The 22,107-nt window shown below is 48.6% G+C and overlaps 1 protein-coding gene and 1 non-coding gene across 4 annotated transcripts; both read left to right on the top strand.

The window, feature by feature from the left end:
• Nucleotides 1–1,678: 1,678 nt before the first annotated feature.
• Nucleotides 1,679–6,217, top strand: Fezf2 (FEZ family zinc finger 2). 3 transcript variants are annotated; one of them, XM_021203431.1, is made up of 6 exons: nucleotides 1,679–1,696; nucleotides 2,575–2,708; nucleotides 3,059–3,948; nucleotides 4,243–4,377; nucleotides 4,530–4,662; nucleotides 5,558–6,217. In XM_021203431.1, exons 3-6 carry the CDS (start codon nucleotides 3,112–3,114, stop codon nucleotides 5,818–5,820), a joined length of 1,368 nt encoding a protein of 455 aa, XP_021059090.1. In that variant the 5' UTR covers nucleotides 1,679–1,696; nucleotides 2,575–2,708; nucleotides 3,059–3,111; the 3' UTR covers nucleotides 5,821–6,217. The 3 variants fall into 3 exon arrangements, with proteins under 3 accessions (XP_021059090.1, XP_029397164.1, XP_021059091.1); XM_029541304.1 differs by lacking the exon at nucleotides 1,679–1,696 and having other exon boundaries at nucleotides 2,435–2,708; XM_021203432.2 differs by lacking the exon at nucleotides 1,679–1,696 and having other exon boundaries at nucleotides 2,438–3,948; nucleotides 5,558–5,915.
• A 7,916-nt stretch (nucleotides 6,218–14,133) lies between these two features.
• On the top strand, nucleotides 14,134–14,262 carry LOC115064595. Its single transcript, XR_003844433.1, has one exon. It is a non-coding gene; the product is annotated as a small nucleolar RNA SNORA17 (small nucleolar RNA).
• The last annotated feature ends 7,845 nt before the right edge of the window (nucleotides 14,263–22,107 follow it).

Here is a 22,107-nt window from a genome sequence, read left to right as displayed (position 1 = left end):
GAGAGAGAGAGAGAGAGAGAGAGAGAGAGAGAGAGAGAGAGAGAGAGTAACAGAAAGCAGAAGGGATGGCAAAGCAGGTTCTCCGAAAGTCCTTGGAAGCCCATCAGCCTGATGGAGTGTTCAAACCAGCATGTCTTTCAGGTGCCATGGAGATCCATAATTGCCCAATGTGGGAAAGGGGCTGGGGTGCAAGGCTGGTGGCAAGCAGGATTCCACAGGAAAGTCGGGATAGAAATTCAGGTTTTGAGGATGCAGGTGAACTGATATTGTCTCAGTCAGTGCTGGGTGAGTGTCTGCTTCAGATTTGGTGGGAGAGGAGGGTCATCTATAAGTTTGTCATTTACATAGAGATGGGGGACATTGGGTGTGGACTTACATCCCTGTGGGAATGTCTTAAATTAAATGGGTGGTGTGAAAATATTCTTCTCCAGTTGGACAGGACTCTAGCTTTGATACCTGGAAGTTTCAGCTTTGTGTGTGTGGTGGTGGATATTAAGGAGACAGACTCGTAATTGCTGAATTTGAGGACAGTTTCAGAGTTTGGCAGGATGAGATTATTAGTCTATCATAGACCATTTCCACTGTCACTTCTCCTTGGAGACCTCTGTCTGTTGTCCCCACCCCCACCCCGTTTCCCAGCTATACTTTTCTCTACCTGCTCCATCCACACCTGGCCTGAAATGGCTATCGGAGGAGCCACAGCTGGATAGGTGGGTGGAAGGAAAGAGTTTTGCCGAGGATAGGGTGTTGTTCGGCTGCAGTCCAAACTAGAGCTTTGCTCGTCCGTCCGGCGTTGGATGGACAGTTTTCCCTGGGACGGGTAGTAGTGGGCCTGGGATCAGATGGACACTCAGCTGCAAAGTCCGCCGGAAACAGAGAAGAGGGTTTGCCTTCCCCGGCACTTTCCCCGGCTCCGCTGATGCTATCTCAGGAGAAGGAATTGACTATCAAACCCTCAACCCTGTTTGCTCATATTATACCCACCGTAATCCTCTTAAACTGCCGTTGCGGCTACAAAGCTCTTGGTCTTGCAAAAGCCGGCTGGCAAGATATAATTGTCCGACGAACAAAAACAGCCAAAAGTTTTCAAAAACCCCATGCACACCCCCCCTTTTCCCTAAACCTAATTCTCTCCTTCTCTAGCTAGCCACCCCCCCCATAAGAACCCTCAGCCTCGACCACTTTTGTTGTCACCATGAGCACCCGGCCTGTTGAAAGTGCTGGAGCTTCTTTGAGCAGTTTGTTGTGATACGCAGGTGGAATGGTCTGCAAACATGAATTCAGCCCCTCCAAACCCAGCGCGGAGCGCTCTGCTTTTGTGCGCCAGGCACAAAAACGCTGAATTCCTCCGAACTTACTTGGGGCCTGTCTAGAAAAGAGCCTTTTCTTCCCTCGGCTTGTACCTCTGGCCACACTAAGTCTTTGCCCGCCCCCCTTCAGACCCCCCTCTTTCTCCCCTCTGATAATCCTTCTCTTTATTTTAGAAAAACACAAAACCCGGTTCCACGCGGTGCTTTAGTGGCTAAAAGTGAAAGAGCTGCCTTGGCAGAATTCAGCTCTATGAATCACTTCGGAAAATTGGTTCGACTGAATGGCCTTAGGAGGAAAAACGTTTTAATAGGATCCAGGGGAGGTTCTGCTGTTTCAATCTGCTCCTTAAACAGGTGGAGATTGGACCTTCTCAATTATACAAACAGTAAGTACCCAACAGCGGGAGAGCTGCCCTCCGATCCTCCCCGCACGCAGCCCTAAACCAGGCGCGGAGCCTGGCTTCGTTCGACTCTCAAACCCGATCACAAATCAGCAATTCGGATCGATTAGCTTCTCAAAGAGCCCTAGGCCTCTTAGGGCAAGCATCCCCCAGCCCTACTGAAAGAGTGGGCCAGAGAGCTGCAGGCGCACCCACCCTTCCCCAGGTCCCCAGGATCCCGGCACGCCGCCTGCCCTTCCGGACTCTTCGAGGTCGTCCTTAGGCGCGGGGAGCTCTCTCTCGACCTCCGACGCCAGCCAAGGCGAGCTCGTTGCTTTTGCATAAATTAATATTTCCCCATTAACAAGTTCCCCCCTCCAAACGCGACGCCCGCGTCCATGCGCCACATCCTAATGAGGTAATTATCATTTGCGCGTGTTCGGGGCTGGCGCCGGCTCCGTAGGTAAATGGCAGTTTATTAGCACGATGCCCAGCTCGGCTGCGCAGGGCTAAGGGATACTTTGGTGATTAGACGGACACTAGAGGCCCTTTGAGGTAGCGCGTCCGGGACACCCCGCCTTCCCCGCGTACCCTAAACCTGTAGGCCCCCCAAAGTTGTGAATCACCCAAGGAACTCTGCCTAGGTTTGGGTTTGGGCGGCCCCCACCTCCTTCCACCGGCAAAACCATCACGATTCTTCCCCCCTCCCCCTCCCTCTCTTCCCTCCTTCCCGATTCGCAAACCGCTCGCACTTTCCCGAAGGGAGCGCGGGCGCTAGTTGCCTCCTTTAAAGTTTGAGGGGCGGTGGCGGCGGCCGGCAGGCGCGGGGGAACGCAGGGTCCTCAACGGGAGTCGCGCCGCCGCCCATGTCATTCCACTTCAAGTGACTTCATGTGATGTCAGCTGAATGTAAAAGACAGTGATCTCACGCGGAGGGGAAGATGTTTGCCATCAAAATGTGACAGAAGAGACACGCTGCATGGCTCGGAACGCATCTCCTTGGCGGTGGGGGAAAGAGGTAAAAGCGAGATGGTTCTTCCGGCCCTCTTTAACTTTGCTCTTTCAGTGCCCAGTTCCCAGCACGCGTGGCGGAGGCCTGGGTCCAGGGAAGGGCTGGGGAGTGTTAATTTGAGACTTCTTTCTTCTACCCCTTCTCCTTTCCTTTGTACAGCCTCCCCCTTCTTCCCCCTTTCATAGTCCCAGGGCAAGAGCTGGTGGGTTCCTTTGCGCGCCGGGTTAATGGGCGGTAATTTGGTACCCTTGGGTGCACTTTGTTCTGCTTCTGTTCATTTGAATGCAAATGGGTGACCGGGGCCGACTAGGTGCTTATTAAATTGCGGTTTCCCCCCTGCCTTTTCCGGAATGCAGACTTAGAGGAGAGAGGCTGTGCCCTGGCCCAGCCTGGCTCAGCTTGGCGCGCCATGGCCAGCTCAGCTTCCCTGGAGACCATGGTGCCCCCGGCCTGCCCGCGCGCTGGAGCGTCACCGGCCACTTCTAAAACACTAGCTTTCTCTATCGAGCGCATCATGGCCAAGACGTCCGAGCCCCGAGCGCCTTTCGAGCCCCGGCCTGCTGCATTAGAGGCAGACAGCAGCCAGAGCAAGAAACTGCTCAACCTCTGCTCGCCGCTGCCCTGTATGATCCCACTCCAGCCTCTAGGCTACGAGGTGCCGTCCAAGACGCTGCTCAGTTACTCGGAGTTCTGGAAAAGCAGCCTCCGGGCGGGCGGCGGTGGAGGAGGAGGCAGCGGCGGGGGGGCCCCAGTGTGCGGCGCCAGCGGCTTGTGCAAAACCAACTGTGGCGTGTGCTGCAAGGCCGAACTGGGCCTCGCGCCTTCTGCGCTGCCCGCCGGCAGGGTCATCAAACCGCAGGTCATCAACCAGGCTGTGGGGCTGCCTGCCAGCGGCTCCCTCTACTACTTCAACTACCTGGACTCCACCGCTTACCCACCATCGGAGCTCCTCGGAGGCCACCTTTTCCCGTCCGGCCTCCTCAACGCACAGGCCCCCACTTCCCTGGCTGCTCACCCCAAGCTTTTTCTGCTGGAGAACGCCAAACTGGCCAGCCTGACTGCGGACAAGTTCCCCCACCCAGCTTCCTATCCCCATAAGGAGCGCTTGCATGCGCCACTGGAGCAGGTGCTGAAGGAGAACTCGGCCTTGACAGCTGAACGAGGGGGAGTCAAGAGCCACAGCAAACTCCCGGGGGGTTCCACTGACAGCAAACCCAAAAACTTCACCTGCGAAGTGTGCGGCAAGGTGAGGCGAGGCCTACGGTTCTGGGGGGGAGGGAACTAGTAGCCCCTTGGGCAGCCTTGTATACCTCTCTCTCAAGCAGAGGAGCTTCCCGATAGCTGCGCGCTCCGTTCGATGCTCAGTTGAGCCTCAGTTTCCTATTCTGTAAAATGGGGCTGTAAAATCGCCACACAGTTGACAAAAGGACTTGCTGGCTTCGGATGGGATGGTTGGTTAGGGGAGCTGAATTGTAGCCTCCGGGCCTGATTCTAGGCCCTTGGCAGACTCAGCCCAAGTTCCACTCTCATCCTTCCATAGGTGTTCAATGCTCACTATAACCTCACCCGCCACATGCCTGTCCACACCGGAGCTAGACCGTTTGTGTGCAAAGTCTGTGGCAAAGGCTTCCGCCAGGCCAGCACTCTCTGCAGACACAAAATTATCCATACCCAGGTACGTGGCCCCTAGGTCAGGCCCGGTCGGTCGGCGACCATCAATCACTGCCCTAGTCTGAGCCGTAGTGTTGGATTCTCCTTAACCATGGTGGGGGCTCTACTGTCCCTTGCCTAGGTCTCGGCCTTACTGTAGCACGCCCCTCTCCGCAGGAAAAACCACATAAGTGTAACCAGTGCGGCAAAGCCTTCAATCGCAGCTCCACGCTCAACACGCACATCCGCATCCACGCGGGCTACAAGCCCTTCGTCTGCGAGTTTTGTGGCAAAGGCTTTCACCAAAAAGGTAAGGTACTAAGCTAGGCACCCCCTCATCTCCTCTTTAGGGTTCAGAGGGTCTCAGGGGAGGGGGAGTGTGCTGAGAATGAGGTGAGTGTGGTAGAGGCAGCACAAAAGCCGCAGGCTAGGGCGCAGCGGCTCTTTGGAATCGGGTTGTGCAGACAGGGGTAGATGCTTTCCCGGCTGGGTTGGTAGACCTCCCTGGATTCAGGCCTGACTCGCGAGAGCACTGAATTTTGGAGCTGGGAATTAAGGAAGGGGGCAAAAGGAAACACAGTATGGCTTCCCTTTGTAAGCACTACTTCCTTTTTTTTTTTTTTTTAATTAAAAAAAAAATCTAAACAGTATCTTTCTGTAGGAACAATTTAAGATTGAGAGGTTTTGGGGTGAGAGGTTTTGGGGGTAGGGGGCAGGTCGCCAGTGCTTCCAGACCCTGGGACTCTACTCAATTTCAAATGTAATTTTGTATCTTCAGATAGCAATGAGGATTTGGGGGGGGGGTCGGTGCTAAGAACTGAGCTACCGAGCCTAGATTTGTGCGGATTTCTTGGAGGGGGGCATCAGCTCTAAGAACCCGCTGCCTTCTTAGGCTGCACAAAAGTTTCCCAGCCCGCAGAGCTCGGCAGGAGGGACGCTTTGTGGGCCTCTGTACCGGGCAGGGCAGGGCCTGTGTCGGCTGGGTAAGACCTGGTCCACCGTCCTTTCGGGAGCGCTCTGGCCTTGACACAGACGAAGTTTGACAACTTCTTAGTTTGGAGAGGTCATGCCCGCCTAGTCAAGCATCGCCTTCGAAGCTACTGCAGGAACCGAGGGGTGGTGGTGCAGGGTCTGGGGGAGGTCTGATTCCACTACAAACTCCTACGGTTTTTGTTTTTGTTTTTGTTGTTTTTGCTCTTCCGTAGGGAACTACAAGAACCATAAGCTCACCCACAGCGGCGAGAAGCAGTACAAATGCACTATCTGTAACAAGGCCTTCCATCAGGTCTACAATCTGACCTTCCACATGCACACCCACAACGACAAGAAGCCTTTCACGTGCGCCACTTGCGGCAAAGGTTTTTGCAGAAACTTTGACTTAAAGAAACATGTGCGCAAACTTCATGACAGCGTGGGTCCCTCCGCCACCCCCTCAGCAAAGGACCTAGCCAGGACAGTTCAGAGCTGAGAACTACTGCCTTGTCTGTTCCTCCTGCCCTGTATCAACCCAAGCAGATCTCACGTATAAACTTATTTCTAAAATTAAAAGAAAAAAAAACTATAGCAGAGAGGCTAAAATCTATTTATCAAAACCAGCATATTTTGGGGGAAATGTAAACGTGTCCTCGACGACCGGCACAAACGCGTGGCTCCCACCTTTGTACATTCAGGAAACGTATTTAAATCCAGTGCGCTGAAACATATTAAATTCCAGGCCTCCGCTTCTCCTCAGGCAGCCGGCTTTTAATCCCAGCCTGTCACCGTGAGCGCCCAGAAGAGCGTGATGCCCCTGCCATCTTCACTCAACCTTGTAATCTCTCCTGTACAAGCGAACACGGAATATTACATATATATGACTCAATAAATAGAACCATTAGTGCGCGTCTTCTTTTCCCCATTCCCTCGCCACGAGGTCAGCTCAACAAATCCAAAGAACGAGGTGGAACTAGGCATTTATAGCTTTTCCTTTCCCAAATGTAACTTCCTTGGGACACCGGGGCCAAGCTAAGGCTAAACCCGTACTCCTGGTATGCTGGTATATTAAAGCATCCAGGCGCATGGGCCGAAAGACTTCCATCCGGCTCCATCAATAGCCCAAGGTTTTATCTGGTGACTGAGCAGATGCTTGGGATTCCTATTTGGGTGAGAAAAAAATTTAAGGGTCAAAAAATGGCTGGATGCTGTGGAATGGCCTTTGGGTATCCCGGGCGTAACAGCATGCAATTTAGGAAAAAGGCCGGGGTTTAAGGAGCGCAACCCTGGTCCTAGCCTCCTCTGACAGCGACAGCTAGAGGCTGTCCAGCCTAGGCCGTGCTCTCGAGCTCTCGGCGTCCTTTGCCTGCACTTCGGTTCTGGGCTGGCTGATCGGTAAGCGGCACCCTGCCGCGGGAGGGCGCGCCCAGCTCCCGGAGCTGGCCGACGTGTCCTCCCCGGTCGTGATTACCACGCAGTTAGCCCACTTCCTCAATAGCTATCTCTGCCGCCGTGCACGCTGATGAAATGATCTCACGCTTGCTTTCTAAGTAATGACCCAAATTAAGAGAGAAAACAGAGACCCTTCAAACAGCATTACATTAATCATCTAATCATTCCCAGGAGGGGGCCGGCTGCCGCCGCCCCGTTTGATCCGAATCTAGATAATCAAGAGCTCGGATTACTGGCGCGTCGCGCCTGGCCTCCTCCCTCCACCCCCACCCCCTCCACACTTTTAATATCAGTGCGGTGATTCAGCCCACGTCTTCTGGAACATTGTTCTTCTACACCAGAGGAAACGCGGCGCGGGGCCCGGGAGTGCTCTTCCACGCAGCCTCCGAGTTGAGGGGGTGAGAACTGCTGAGCGCTGACCCCATCCGGATTTGCACCGCGGGTGGAGGCTATTTGGAGGGAAAGGATGGTTACTGCAAAGGGCACTCCCAGGTAACTCTGACAGCACCTAGTGAGGGTTAGCCCAACGTGTTGTATACAGTAGGCACTCATTACTGAGAGTGCCACTGACTTACACCAGAGAGAGAGAGAGAGAGAGAGAGAGAGAGAGAGAGAGAGAGAGAGAGAGAGAGAAATCCTCTTATTTCTAGAGCTCTCTTTCCCAGCCAGGCACTCAACACCTTTACTGTGGCTTTAGCAACAATTTGCAAGCTGTGTGTGTGTGTGTGTGTGTGTGTGTGTGTGTGTGTGTGTGAGAGAGAGAGAGAGAGAGAGAGAGAGAGAGAGAGAGAGAGAGAGAGAATTATTCCCACTCTGCAGAGAAAAAGTAGAGGCAGAGAGACCATCGAAATGACATGCCCAGAGTTCCACGGCTAGGAAGGGCAGGGATCCAAAGTCCGGGCTTCTAAGAGACCATCGCTTCCTTCAGTTTTCACTGATGAAAAGCAATCTCAGGATCGTGGCCTGGAGAAGCTCCTGGCCAGGGTGGAAGATCTCCTGGTCACAGCCAAACCTTCTGTCCTGGGCCCCCTCCCCATCCGAAGACCCATTGCGCTGAGAAGGAGGATTGTCGATTTTGTTTGCACAGAGGACAGCGACAGCTTCCTCAGGCTGTCGCAGGGGTATTTTTAGTACCTCCGATTCAGAAATAGGAACGCGTACATTAGAATTCCATTTCCTGAAAGGAGAGCGTCCTCGTTTTTTTGTATTCCTCTCCTTCCTCCTCCCCCAAGTCTGGGAAGATGTAGCCAGGGGAGGGGGGCGAGGAAGCCAGAGGGAATTTAAATTCTATCTTGTTCTGGCTGCAGTTCCCTGAGGAGAGATCGGGACCCACAGGAGCAGGCAGATTTAACTACCAACTCTCTGCTATAAAACCCAGGAAACCCCGGAGGGGTGAGGAGGACAGGCCACAGAGAATATGAACTTCCCTCCTGGAGGCTGCATGAGTCTGAGAGGTCAATCCCTCCACTTCTTCATTTCTTCTCAAAGTATTTTATTAACTCTGCTTGACATTCTTAGACCCCACTCCATTCTAGAACACCTGAGTACTCTATATCAGTCATTTCTATCAAACATCTTCCTCCTCCTTTTCCTCTTCCTCTTCCTTCTCTTCCTCCACCACCACGACCACCATCTCTCAAGCATACCCTTTCAGGTATGCTGCTTGGAGATCCTATCATGTCAAGCACATCTTAAAACACCTCAGGAAGATATTTATACAAAGGCGAGTGCGGAGTGTGAAGGGAAATGGCTTGTAGGAAATTACAGTCAAGTGTCCTTCTCTTAAGGAAACCTGCTACATGGAAGAGAGAACATGCCATCCAGAAGGCTAGCTTTCTAACTGTCAAGCAACACGACCTTGAGAAAGTCTTCTGTTGTCACTTTTCATGTCACTTTTTTACAAAAGGGTATCCTCCTCTTTTAAGCTGAAAATAACAACGTGTCTTCAGGTTGGAGGTTTTAAAGTACTAGGGGGTGGTTTCTTGGCAAACTCCAAAGTGAATAAAGTCCAGCTCAGGTGGAGCTGGCCTTGCTCCCCTGCTTGTCCCTGCTTGTCCCTGCTGCCAGGAAGAGGCTCTGACTAGGATGAACCTGTGCACTTTCCCTCATGTTCCCACCGCCTTGAGGTTGTGTCTCTTAACTTGATTGTTACTTAACCTCCACACTAGACTCCTGCGCACCTGAGAAGGTGTTATTTCACATCTGAAGGTAATTGAAGATAAACAGTTCTTCCAAATTCAGGCAGCTTAGCTCTGCCTTCCTCGGGTTGGAGCCCATTCCCTGGTTGAAGTGGTCCATTTCCCCGGTGGTGGATCCAGGAAAGGCTTCCTTCTCCTGGAAAGAGTCAGCGCCTTCCACAGCCAGCACTGAGCTCCCTCCTGAACCACTGTAGCTTGCCTTCTCCTTAGCTTCCTGCATGGAAATCGGTGGGCAAAAGGCTCTGTTTTCTCTCATTTTTTTTCTCCATAATATTAAATTGTTTGCATGACTTGAAGTTTGCAATATCAATAAATGACTTAAACAAGGTAGTCATCCGCTGCATATTAATATTCTAACCTTGATTAAATTGAAGAGGCCACCCTGAAAAAATATTTAAAAAAAAAATCAAATTGCGGGGGAAGGGAATCCTGTCATAGACACAAAAAAGACTCCAATTATCTTTTCCCCTACAAGATGTTTGTTCTGTCCATGACTGCTCACACTTCAGCAATCTTGCCAGCAAGACTCAAAAAAAAAAAAAAAAAAAAAAAAGAAAGAAAGAAAAAGAGAAAAAGAAAAAAGAAAAAAAACCCTTCGTCCAAAGCCACAGCCGCGTACGTAACAGATTGTACAGTTCCATTGCCTTAGGCGGGTTAGAGGCTCCCCTCTACAAAGAACGACCCAGAGAAGTGCCAGCATCCAGATACATTTTGGGGGGTACTCCGCATGCTCTTGCCTTGGCTGCAGAGATGGGTTTACACGGAGCCCCATTTTGCTATTTGGCTCACAAAAAGGTAGAGGGCTGCCTGAGCCAGACCCTCGAGTTAGAGCAGTAACAAGTCAGGTGAGCAGGTGGTAAATGGGCTGGGGGGAGGGGAGGGGGCAGGAGGAGAAGGGGGTGCTACCAAAGAGGGTACAGGAGTCTTGAGAAAACGCTGGGAAATAAACAACCTCAAGGCAGCTGCGTTGCCCTTTTCCCTGCACGTCCCTCTCAAACGTCTGAGCAACCAGTTTGCTCCCAGAAACATGTTAATTGCCAACGGAGCTCATTAAGGCATGCACATGCAAAACACAGCAAGAAAGATTAACTGGACAAAAGCGCAATAATGAACTGTCAACAATCGGGCCCATCTACAGAACCAGGATCACTCAAGAACTAGGCATTTAGAGGCAACAAAGGATTGTCTGGGACAGGAAGAAAAGACGACCTAGACTTTTGTTTAGTCAACACAATTGATTACAAATGAGAGATTAACAGGATAGCTTCAGATTTTTTTTAAAAAAGAGGCAGAAAAGAAAAGTCCAATTAAGTCCACCGAATGTTAACTACATTGCGTTCCGTGCCTAGCCCCAAAGAAATTCTCATTAAACCATCCCTGGCGATCCCTTTTGGAAAGTAATTTGTCTCCCTGATGGAGCAGAGAAAGAGGATCGTGTAAAAGAAAGCGTTAGTTCTTGGCACAATGAGCTTAGGAGACACACTAGAAAGAGCCAAAGGGGGAGTTAATGAGCATCTGACAAACCGCTTGGATCCAGGCCTAGAGAACAGCGATGAAAAGATGAAATTGGCCAACAACTCTTCTTTATATCAAACATAAAAAGGCCAATCTGAAATGGGGCTGCTCAAAACTGGATGAAGTAGCTCAAGAAAAGGGAGCCATGGCCAGGCCCCTTGCTGGACAGTGGACAGACAGTGTGAAGAACCCAACAGGCCAAGAGTTAGAAGAGTCCATGAAAAGCAGGCTCTCCACAGAGGACAGCCTCCCCATCCCAGACCTTTGCAGGTGCTGAGCGGAAACTCTTGCTGCCCATCCCACAGCCTGGAGATGTTCTGAGAGAGAGAATGCATCAGGCCAACATCTGAGGGGAACCTCCCAAAGTTCTTTTAATTTGATAATTAGCTCCTGACATTTACCCTTTCTCTTTAAGACCTCACTTGGCCTCTGGGGTGGGGGTACCATATGTTACCAACATATACTAAGGTGGTCTACTAGCCTTTCTTTCAGTAGCCATTCAAATTTCTCAACCCAATTCTGCGTTGGGGAAGAGGTGGCAAGAAAGGCAAGACTTTGTTCACACTTGGCTTGGTGGAACAGGGCATGGCATATTTAAAATCGCATCTCATCCTTGCTTATCGGGCCTAAGAAATTGTCGTGTTTTAATATGTCCTTGTTCGAACAAAGTAGGTCAAGGTTATATGTCTGAGTAAGACAGGACACATGTGCTCACTAACTGTAAACATCCAGACACTCCTTAGAGCAAGAATGTTTGAAGGTTCTTTAACACAGTGCTCAGCAAAGCCAGCACAGAATCCACAGGTGAGAAGGGGGTTTCAGAGTGGCTCAGCAGCCAAGCATCCCGGAACAAAGCCTGTGCTTCCCATTTTTGGTTGGGACGGGCGCCACCCCAGATACTAGAGTAGAGCGTTTTGATTTTGTGTCTAGGTTTCTTACTTTTCCTCAGATCCTTGGTAACAGCTATCACATTTCTGAGGGCTTGGCTTGCACCTCGGGCTTTGCTCACAGAGAGAAATGCACTGGTGTCTAGAAGTAAGGAAGGAAAAAAGAAATACAGCAATTCAAAATAAAAACAGACATCTAAGATTAAAGTCGACTCCTGGTTCTCAAAGCACAGAGGTGTGACAGAACCTAGAGAGGTGCTTGAGGAGGGGAAGAGCCCTGGGCTGCTTTGCTGCAGGCAGACCAGCTTTCTGGTAAACAGTGTTCTTTCTCTGAGCTGCAGGTCTGACCGGTGAGTGGTCCTTGAATCCTTCCTGTCTAACTTTTTTTTTTTTTAATCAGAGGACTTTTTGGAGCTTTTGGTCTTCAAGGAGTTTTACTTTTTACTGTGGTTCCTAAATGATTGGTGGATTTCCTAGGGGAAGATGAGCCACTTCTAAAGAGAAATTACCCTATAGTGTTAGGAGCCATGGAACTGACACTGAAGTAAGCTGAGTTAGGATCCTGCCTCAGCTGCACAAGCTGACAAGGACTTTTATCTGTTTCTGTATCTGCAAAATGAGCATGTTGGGGGACGCTAATGATGCTGGCCCCAGCATGATGCCTGTGGGAAGAGAGAACTGAACCCTGCAAGTTGTCCTCTGACCTCCCCAACACACCCAAGTGCCTGCGTGTGAGCGTGTGCATACACGCATTTGACATACTACTTTAAATGGGCATGGTAAGAATCCCTGTCTCCCAGGCCTGTGGTAAGGATGGAATGATTAAGCACATAACTGGATCTTCAGAACTGGCAGGCAGGCAGGTATGCACCAATCATTCTAAAGGCCTACTACCAGAAATAATTCCAGTAGGAAAAGCCCAACATTTTATAAGAAAACCACTGGAATTCTTGAGTTGATTCCTCCCTAGACATGTAGCTTCTTTAGTCTCTTGTTTATTACTAATCTATTTCTGAAGATCAAACGCAGATCTGGGCATACCATACTTCTTCACCATCTTCAAGGACAGCAAGCTGAGGTGCTGGACAAGTACAACCGCACCCATCTTTAGTCTACAGACCAGGAACACAATGGAGAGGATATTTACTCTCCTGTAATGCCATGATTTTAACACAAATGTGCATAAAAATCGCATTAAGTTTTGCTAAACTTGCCTCCCCCTTATTTACTGAGCTGCCCAGCAAACCAATCCTGCTGCTTGCCCCAGCATCTGCAAGTTGTTCTGGTGCAGGAGGTTTCCTGGACTCCAAGCTGAAAAACAGTGACTTAGCATCTGTGTTCTTTTTTTCCCACCTCACCCCGAGGCTGCCTACAGAAAGTGAGGTAGCATCGCCGGCTCTTTTTAAATTAATACATTTGGTTATTCATTCAGTAAATATGGTTTTATTAGGTGTCAAGTCTTTTACTGGGTTCTAGATTTACAAAGACGGTTCAGCCTTTGCCCCGGAGGAGTTTATAGTTTAGTAGAGGAGAAAAACACATGCAACAAAAATCTCTACCCGATTCGTGGTTATGAAGACAAAATTGGGCATTGAATCCAGTCTGGGTTGGTGTGTGTAGTGGGCATCTGTTATTTCTGCTGCTGATCGTCATTCTCCCGTCTGGTAACAACATCCAACATCTCCTTTGGAGAAGTCACCCCTCCCCCCACTCTCAGTCCATATGGTTAAGGTGGGAGCTATTCCATCCGGCCACACTTGGCATGTGACCCAGGCTTGGCCAATCAGAGCACAGCAGCCCACAGGCAATGGCTCCGGACTGAGCAGCTGACCCAAAAGGGGCCAAGGAGAGTCTTAGCCAGGACTTTTGGCACAGCACAGACTTTGTATTTGGGTTGAATGGGGTCAGCCATTCTGGAGTGGGCCTGTTTGCTGCATTGTTAGGGAAGCTCTTCCTATATGGACAGTGCTGGAAGAGGAAAGCCAGATAATCAAGATCTTATGGGACTCTGGTGGGACGGAACCCTGTGTACTGTAGACTTCTCACGTGTTTATTTTAATAGCGTCCGTAAGTCCTAAGAGCCCCTGGTGATAACTACACAGAAAATAGGGAAGTCCAAGAGGTTTCTCTGGGAAGAGTGGTTTCTGAGGTGTCAAAGAGAAACAGGTGTTAACTCCGGAGGCATGGAGGAAAAAAGAAACTTATCCAGAGTGCAAACCTGAACCAGAGGCCCCCAATTCTGCTGTGTATAAGGAACTTGATATCAATTGATCAGTCAAGCCCAGCTCTTCTGAGGAGCTAAGGGACTGTGTGCTAGAGGTTTGCCTGCTCTTAAAGTTTGGGTTTCTATCGTGGGAAAGGAGAATGGCAACATCCACCAAACCAGACAGAGGACTCAACAGACACGGAACCCACCTGACCCACCTCTCACAGACACTGAGTTAAGTGATTGATTGCAGTTATCACTCCAGTGGGACCGACTGACTTGTGTATGTAAGATGCCAAGAATGTCTAAAGGTGTGGTCTTCTGGAGTTAGAGATATCTTAAGGTCAGAGGACATGCCCTATCAGTGGAAGTCTGACTATACTGTTTCCAGACACAGACGTGGCATTAAGTTGCAATGCCTTGGGCTGTGGGCTTCCATGGACCAGCTGATTTCAACAATCATCAGTGCCTCCTTCTATCAGCTCCGGGTGATTTTTCTTAACACTCCAAAGATCTGGTTGCTTTGTCTTTACAATCTTTAATACTCAGAATATGATAGAAGTGTGGCAGGTGTGGCTGCTGTGTCACATGTGTGTCAGCAGATGGCAGAGAGGAGAGAGGCTATGTCGACACTCAGTGTTCTGACCTATGAACATCTGAATGGTCAGTAGCCTAACTTTTTCTGAAAAAAAGTGAGCCTGAGACCGCTACCAGTCCAGCACCAGGGCATCCTGGGTAGAGAGCTAGAGGGAGCTAGAGGCAGCTAGAGGCAGCTAGAGGGAGCTAGAAGCTGCTAGAGGGAGCTAGAGGGAGCTAGAGGCAGCTAGAGGCAGCTAGAGGCAGCTAGAGGCAGCTAGAGGCAGCTAGAGGCAGCTAGAGGGAGCTAGAGGCAGCTAGAGGCAGCTAGAGGCAGCTAGAGGCAACTAGAGGCAGCTAGAGGCAGCTAGAGGCAACTAGAGGCAGCTAGAGGCAGCTAGAGGCAACTAGAGGCAGCTAGAGGCAGCTAGAGGGAGCTAGAGGCAGCTAGAGGCAGCTAGAGGGAGCTAGAGGCAGCTAGAGGGAGCTAGAGGCAGCTAGAGGGAGCTAGAGGCAGTTAGCCTGAGCTGACCACCAGACCCACACCAGCAAGCCTGGATGTGGGGAGAGGGGACGGGGTAAACCATACCAGAGATGATACCTGCCTGGTGCCATCATACATAAGCAGGGCATAGCACTCCTGAGACCAGCCCTGAGATGACACCAGACACTCAGACCTCTGGTGCCACCAAGAAGAGCAAGTAAGTGGCAGAGAAATGGAAGAGAAAGTGAAGCAGAATTTGGCCACAGTGAAGGGAGGCAGAGCTGGAGACTGGAGGGAAGTGAGGAACACCTGATGTGACTAGTTGGTGATGTCACAGGTCCTAGCCTGTGCTGCCACTGGTGACTATGTCTGGATCCATAGACCTGCAGCTTAGATACCTCTCAGGTCCAGATCCAGGGTTTTGAATTGGCCCACGTCAATATCTACCTCATGCTGGAGTGTGTGAAAGAACCAGTCCTACAGATCCAAAACTACAGGATCTTCACCAGGCAGGGCGACAACAGGATATCTGAGAGGAGTTTCAGGGAGGTTCCAGAATTGATAGAGTAGCAGAAGCAAGAGGCCTTTTACCAGATCAATGAATCCCTGCAACGACCATTTGCAAGGAATGAAGGGTGGACAAAAGGGCACACTGTGGGCCACACTGACACTACAGCTTCCACAAGAGTTTTATTTTTTTTCTTTTGGGGGAGGGAGGAGGTTGCAAGGCAGGTACAAGGGGAGGAGAATATGAGTGGACTGGGGTACGTGATGATTAATTACATGATGTGAAATTCACAAAGGACCAATAAAAAGTTAAAGAAATATTTGGAATATGATTAAATTGGCATAAAATGTGGGAAATGCCTGGCGTGCGACTGGTAAATGGCTTGTAATCTCACTGCTAATTACGATTCCTATTATTACCACTCAGATGCTGGGAAACTCGATCACTGAGGCATGTAGGACGGCAGCGTTCTCTAGCAAACGAAGTGCTAAAAGCACAGCAAGGGCAGATCTTTATCACCGGCCTGACCCAGTGCTTATGGGAGCAGATAGCACCGAGATGAAAATACCTGCCTGCGCTGCAGCCCTGGCTGACCTAGAACTCATTATGTAGGCCTGCCTGAGTGCTAGGATTATGAGCATACCCCATACCTGAATTTTTTCCTTCCTAGGAGTTTAGTTGGTTACCTATTGCCGTCTTGCAAGCAGTCACCCTGTAGGAATAAAACAAATATTTATTAAAGGCCCACTTGTGCCAGACGTGGTGAACAAAATTGATTTTGTCCTTGTTGGCTGTCATCCTAGTGGCGGGAGCTGGGTGACAAGGCAAGATGCATGAAATAATTTCAGAGATCGATGAACACCAGGAGGAAAAATAGAATATGTCGGCCAAATGGAATGTGCCTTGGTAAAGGCTATTTGAAATAGTTGGTACCTTCTATTCGGGTGCACCCAAGAACTAAGTCCAATCAGGCCAACTTCCAGTTGTCCCCACAAATTGACCCACTTGCATTTCCTTTTGAAAGCAGCTCTTCCCCCCCCCCACCCCAGCCCAGTGTGCCCATTGATTGGTTCAACTTAAATTTTCTTGGAATTCAGAAAAGGATTTTTTCCCCCTTAAGGAATTCCAACAAAAAGCAAAGAACACTCCTGGGCAGCTGGTAACGTAGGCCTTTGACCCACATACAATTTTCCTATCAAATGGAATGGTAATTGATCAAAGTGAAAAATGTTATAGAAAGAGATATTGCTGCCATGTTTCCCAACCGTGCGTTTCCCAGCCAAGTCTCCAGATGGAATCACCGAAGCAACACATCCTTGACTTAAATGTGACTGTTTAACAGTTATATTGGGTAGGCCATATTTTCCACAAGGAGGTGGTTGCTTGTCTTAGGAACTTGAGACTCTTAACAGACTTTTGGGTGAGAGCTTTCCAGGATACCACTCTTTCGATCACACTTCCTGCAGTCACAGAAGTCAGAGTCCTAGCCTTGGTGTCAGGGGAGGGGACGGGAGAGTGAACTGTTACACAAGCTCCTCGTGCTAGCTGGTGGGTGTCTGAGGAGAGTGACTGTTAGGATGGCCCCATTGTTTGCCTGTCCAGCCTTTACTCCCCTTTCTTCTGGCTTATGAGCATTCTGGTTTTGCTTTCCTGCCCTTCTCACCGAGCACAGAGCATTGCCACTGTGAGGCAAAGCCCTTGTTTTCCAGTTTCATGGGCTGGGAATAGATACAGGGCTGTAACTAGGTCAGGTGGATGCTTACTCTGGACTCGAACCCTTGAGTAGAGTGATCAAACTGCAGATAACTGTGGGCCGTGCGTCCCAAGGCGACGTGGAGCAGCCTGTCACTCCTACAGGCTACCCTTCCAAATCTGTAATTTCTACCTTCCCTTTGTCCTCTCAAGAAACCTCATGCTGTTCAACTGAATTTTCCAGAACAGTTAGCATGAATTATATTTTTGTGCCTTGAAATGTAGGATTTGAAGCAGTCATTGGTATAGCTATGACTCATCTGCTTGTTTTCATCCTTTGAAATGGACATATAAAACTTAGGATGATGGTTTTAGGTTGGGGGAATGGCTCAACAGATAGGAGAGCTTGCTGTGCCAGCAAGAGGACATGAGTTTGAATCTCTTTGAATCCATATAAAAGCCAAGCTTTGCTATGATCCTTTGCCAGCCAACCTAATTAAAAGGTTGAGCCTCATGTCCAGTGAGGGACATGTATGAAGGGAATAAGACAATGAGTGTTAGAGGAAGCCACCAAATGCTCTATTCCAGCTCCCACATGCCTTTGTTCAGACACATGCACCTTCATGCTTACATGCATACATCACACATTCTACACATGCTTTATACACACTTAGACACCCCCTACTCTCCCTGCCCCTCTCCTCCCCAGCATTTTCAGTTGACCTGAATATCATGTTTGGGGATCTTCAGACATGCAGAGCCTATACATTCTATGGTTCTTACATGTGTGTCTTTGACTTTGGGGGGGATTTGGGAGATCTCTTTACGTAGCCCTGGCTGGCCTGGAACTCTCTACATGGCCCAAGGTGACTGTAAGCCTGTGGAAGTTATGTGTCAGCCTTCTAACCTCCTGGAATTGCAGGCCTCAAAAACTTTGCTCAGCTGTGCATTTGTTTTTCCTCTAAAAGGGTTGTTTTATTTATTTGTTTGTTGTTTTGTGTTTTTCTTCCAAGAAGCAAAACATACATTGGGAGTCATAGCCTGCACTTACAATTCCAGGAGTTAGCACTCAGAAACAGGGCATTGTGTTAGAGGCCTGCCTGGGCTACTTGGAAAAGCCCTATTTCAAAACCCCAAAACAAAGACAAAAAAAAACAAACACTCAAACAAAACAAACCTGTATTTAAAATAAAAATGTCATCTGCAGGAGGTAGAGCAAGTGTCTCAGAGACAAGAGAGGTTAAAAATGACACATCATGATGGGAATGGAGATGGTTTTGCATAGAGAGATCTCTTAGGGCAATGTGGTTCCTTTTCCACCCAGCACTCCCATGATATAGCAGCAACTTGTTAAATATGGTTAAATAGAAATGGGGGAGGGGCTCTCAGCACAGACTCTAGAAACAGTTATGAGAGCAAACCCTGAAATGGCTTGAAGTCTGACTTCAAGGGTTGGTACAAAAAAAATCTTCTGTTTGTTTTATTTTGCCTTTTTAAAAAGGTGAGCCACTAGGAATGGAATACAGGGCCTTGTATGGTTTGAGGAAACACACTCTGTGTCTGAGCTACACTCCACCCTTTTTGCTTTTATTTTTCCAAACTGTGCTAAGTTGCCCGGGCTGGCCTTGAACTTGTAATGTTCTTACTAACTCCAGTCTCCTGGATACCTGGGATGATAGTCATGCACCTCCATGCAGCACATTTGGAGCAAGGAGCTGTCTCCTTTCTCCTTTACCAAAATGCTTTCCTACAGTACCACTCAGAACCCCACACACTCAGTAAGCTTCTCAGTACAAACAGGAAATCAAAGACAGAAATAGGAGAAGCATATACTAGCTACAGGGGTTACCAAGAGAAATAATATACTTCCATAAACACTGAGAGTCCTGATCGCTAAGGCATGAAATTGAGGACAACACACTATGTCATCGTGTTATTATTCAAGAGACCTTGGAAGATAAACACAACAGCTTCCTGAATCAGATTTCTTTCAGCACTTTCTTTTTTCAAGATACTTCTTCAAACTTGAAGTGTGCTCATTTCTCTTCAGATGGGCTCACAAACCTTAAGATACAGGCTCCGTTCCTTACAGGTTAGCACCAGCTGGGTTGTGCAGTAACAGCTAGAAGGAGCTGGAACGTTCACCGCCAGCACGGTTTGCAGGGGGAAGATGCAGGAAGCTGAAGGTGCCTGATGGCTCTGGCTGACTCATAAAAATGCATGGCTTTAGGAGAATCTTCCTCTTGACCGTCCTTTTCTCTCACATGAATTTCTCATATCTTACACATCTATAATAAAGTGTGTGGATTTCTCTAGGGATGAGAACTGGAGCAGAGCTAGCTGTTCTGAGTGAGGTAGAGTAAACATGGGATTTAAATTGTAGGTCTAGGATTAATATTGAGAAGATACACAGAGTCTCTATGGTTTTCTTTCAAATCTATAAAATTGACATAAGACTGTCTACCACAAAGGAATATTGTGTTGGAAGAATATACTGGTGTTTGTGATGACATCCCAGGAGGGGAGCTTTGTAGAACTCACAAGTGGCTATGAGCTTAGGACGTTTTTCTTTGCATGCCTTCTGAGTAGGCGGTGGGAAAGGAATAGCATTGGAAGTCAGTGGTGTGGGCTCAGCCTCTGGGACAGCATGCACTTGCTACTCAGGAGACGTTTGCTTCATTTCCCATGATTTTTTTTTTTTTTTTAAACAAGGTCCTTTATAATATGTAACCCTTGCTGACCTTAAACTTCAGATCCTCCCACCTCAGCTTCCTCAGTGCTAGACAGACAAACAGCAGCTTCCATGCCTGGCTCCCTGAGTTCTCTGCTAAGGGCTACGTCCTACTGAGTTTGCATCTACTGACTGCTGGTGTTTTGCATGTACCATTTTCTTTACTCTGCCCAAGCACCCTTCCTTCTCCTCCGCTTCGTTCTTGGGCCTGTCTCCTGCTCCTCGAGGAAGTGTAACCTGCTTTAGAGAAGTCTTTCCTAGAAATGAAGGAGAGCAGTAACACTGTTGAGTGGCCTTTGGCCCAGATTTGGCCTTTACAGATGACTGTTTTTGGGGAGAACCTTTATCTCCCCTGCTTACCATCCGTGCTGGACTCCCTTGATTCTTCTCTGCCTCAGTCATGTCCATGTCTTCCTTTCATTTGTTTTGTGCTCTCCTGTGTCATGTATTTCGTTGTTCCTTTGGAGTTTGCTCCCCAGAACACTCCAAGTAACACACGGTAAGGTAAGGTTAGAGTGTCAAGTGCCAAGTCTTATGCCTGGCACATTGTAGGCATGCACCAATTCTAAGCTGTGAATAAAGTAAAGTTTCTCTTCTTTGGAAACCAAAACCAAAACTATGAGTTGCAAATGATACACAAAGTTCAAAGTGCAACTGGTACATGTCCTGTGCTCACAACTGGGGAGAAGAAACCGAAATGAGCAGAATATATATTTATCACGATAATTATAGTTTACTTGGCATTTGCTATGTTCATGGACTTGATGAATGTTATTTTTAATTTTTCCAACCTGCTAGGCGCATGCCATGTTGTAGTAGGAGAAACAAACTCCCAAAGGCTCCTGTTGGTCCTGAGTCGTGACAGGCTAAGCAGGCGCTTAGAGACTCTGAACTCCATCTGTGTTCAATGACTTCTCTCCTTGTGAACCTGGCCAGATGTGGAATTTGGTCCTGCTTCTTTTCAGTGGGGCTCCAAAATGAAAGCCTTTTTATCTGTATGCTGTCTGTGGTGACTGACATTTGTTTTTCTGTCTTGGGTCACTGATTTAAATTTCAGTCCCTTTAGCAGCTTAGCCTGTCTCTAGCCCGCTCCAGTCTCTCTTCTCCTCCTACTCCTCATCTGCATTAGCCTCTATGTTGGCTGCAGTCCTGGCTGCAAGCCTCATCCCTTTGCTACTGCTGATGTTCTCTTCCCACCCCACCCGGCTTTGCCTTTAGCTCCTCTTTTAAGGCATCCTTTAAGGCTCCTATCAAGTGATGTTTCAGAACACCCCGCAGGATGTAAACTTTCCCGTGCGTTCTTCTCACCCCAGCTTTTAGTGCTTATTCTCTTCCTTGTTTTTCCTTCTTTCCCTCTTGGATATGTTGCTCAGTAAGTAGTTGTTGGAAAGCTTTGGGTATCTTCACTCAATGCTCAGAACTCTCCAATGAGTTCCTTCACATCAACTTTTCAGAGTTCATCTATCTCCTTCCCTTCAGCTATGCCAGCCTCATTGGTAGCAAGCGAGGTCCTGCCTCAGGACCTTTGTGTGTGCTATACTTTCCTCTCGGCCCCCTGTCCCCTCTTCCTTTGGTGTTTGCTTCTATGTTGCCCTCTGAGATTGCGAAAGGCTTCCACTGTCAAGTGGCCTGAACTATGACACTTTTTTCCTACAAAATAAATAAATCATCATTTCCCCCCTTTCCTCTGCTCCTGCCTCCCACAAATACTCCTCATCACCTTCTGTGGCTTTACATATTATCTTCCTCTCTGCATCAAACTGATGCATAATGTTCATTAGGGCAAAGATCTTCCTATGGCCCTTCCCCACTGCATTCCTTGGATCCCAGAATGCCATCATGTATAGTATGTGTGCATTAAGTACTGAACAAATGGCTGTGTCGTCTCTTCTGATATTCACTGCTTTTCCTAGGCTCTTGAGTACCAGCAAGCCCCCACTGAGTCTCTCAGCAAAGAAGACCTAAAAGCACATGCTCTTTATAGCCCTTTGAAAAGTGTGCTAGCCTCCTGCTATCAAGCAGTAGATACTTGGGGACTCTCAGGGGAAACTTGCCCCAGAGAAACCTCCTGTTCAGCTTAGCCTTATACTGCTGCTGCTGCTGCTGCTGCTGCTGCTGCTGCTGCTGAATGTAACAATTAAACAAAATAATGTCTTCTCTTGCAGACTCTCTCCTCAGACTAAGGAACCAGCTTCTGAAAGTAGGGCAGTCTAGAAATCCTTGAGCTTTGTAAACCTTCCATTTATTTCCATTCTTAAGGAAGAAAATAAAAAAGCAATCAGAAAGAATTGGAAAGGTTGAATTGATTAGGATTTTCCAACCTTATTCACCCAAAGCAAAAGCTGAAGGAAGAAAATAAAAAAGCAATCAGAAAGAATTGGAAAGGTTGAATTGATTAGGATTTTCCAACCTTATTCACCCAAAGCAAAAGCTGCAGTTCAGAGGTTAAGGTGAGGACTCTGGCTCCTGCTTTTATTTTCTCTCTCCCTCTCCCTCTCCCTCTCCCTCTCCCTCTCCCTCTCCCTCTCCCTCTC

Source organism: Mus pahari, chromosome 8, assembly GCF_900095145.1.
Source record: "Mus pahari chromosome 8, PAHARI_EIJ_v1.1, whole genome shotgun sequence".
Lineage (NCBI taxonomy): Eukaryota > Metazoa > Chordata > Mammalia > Rodentia > Muridae > Mus > Mus pahari.
Note: the sequence above shows the minus strand (reverse complement) of the source record. Positions and strands in the feature narration are given on the sequence as shown.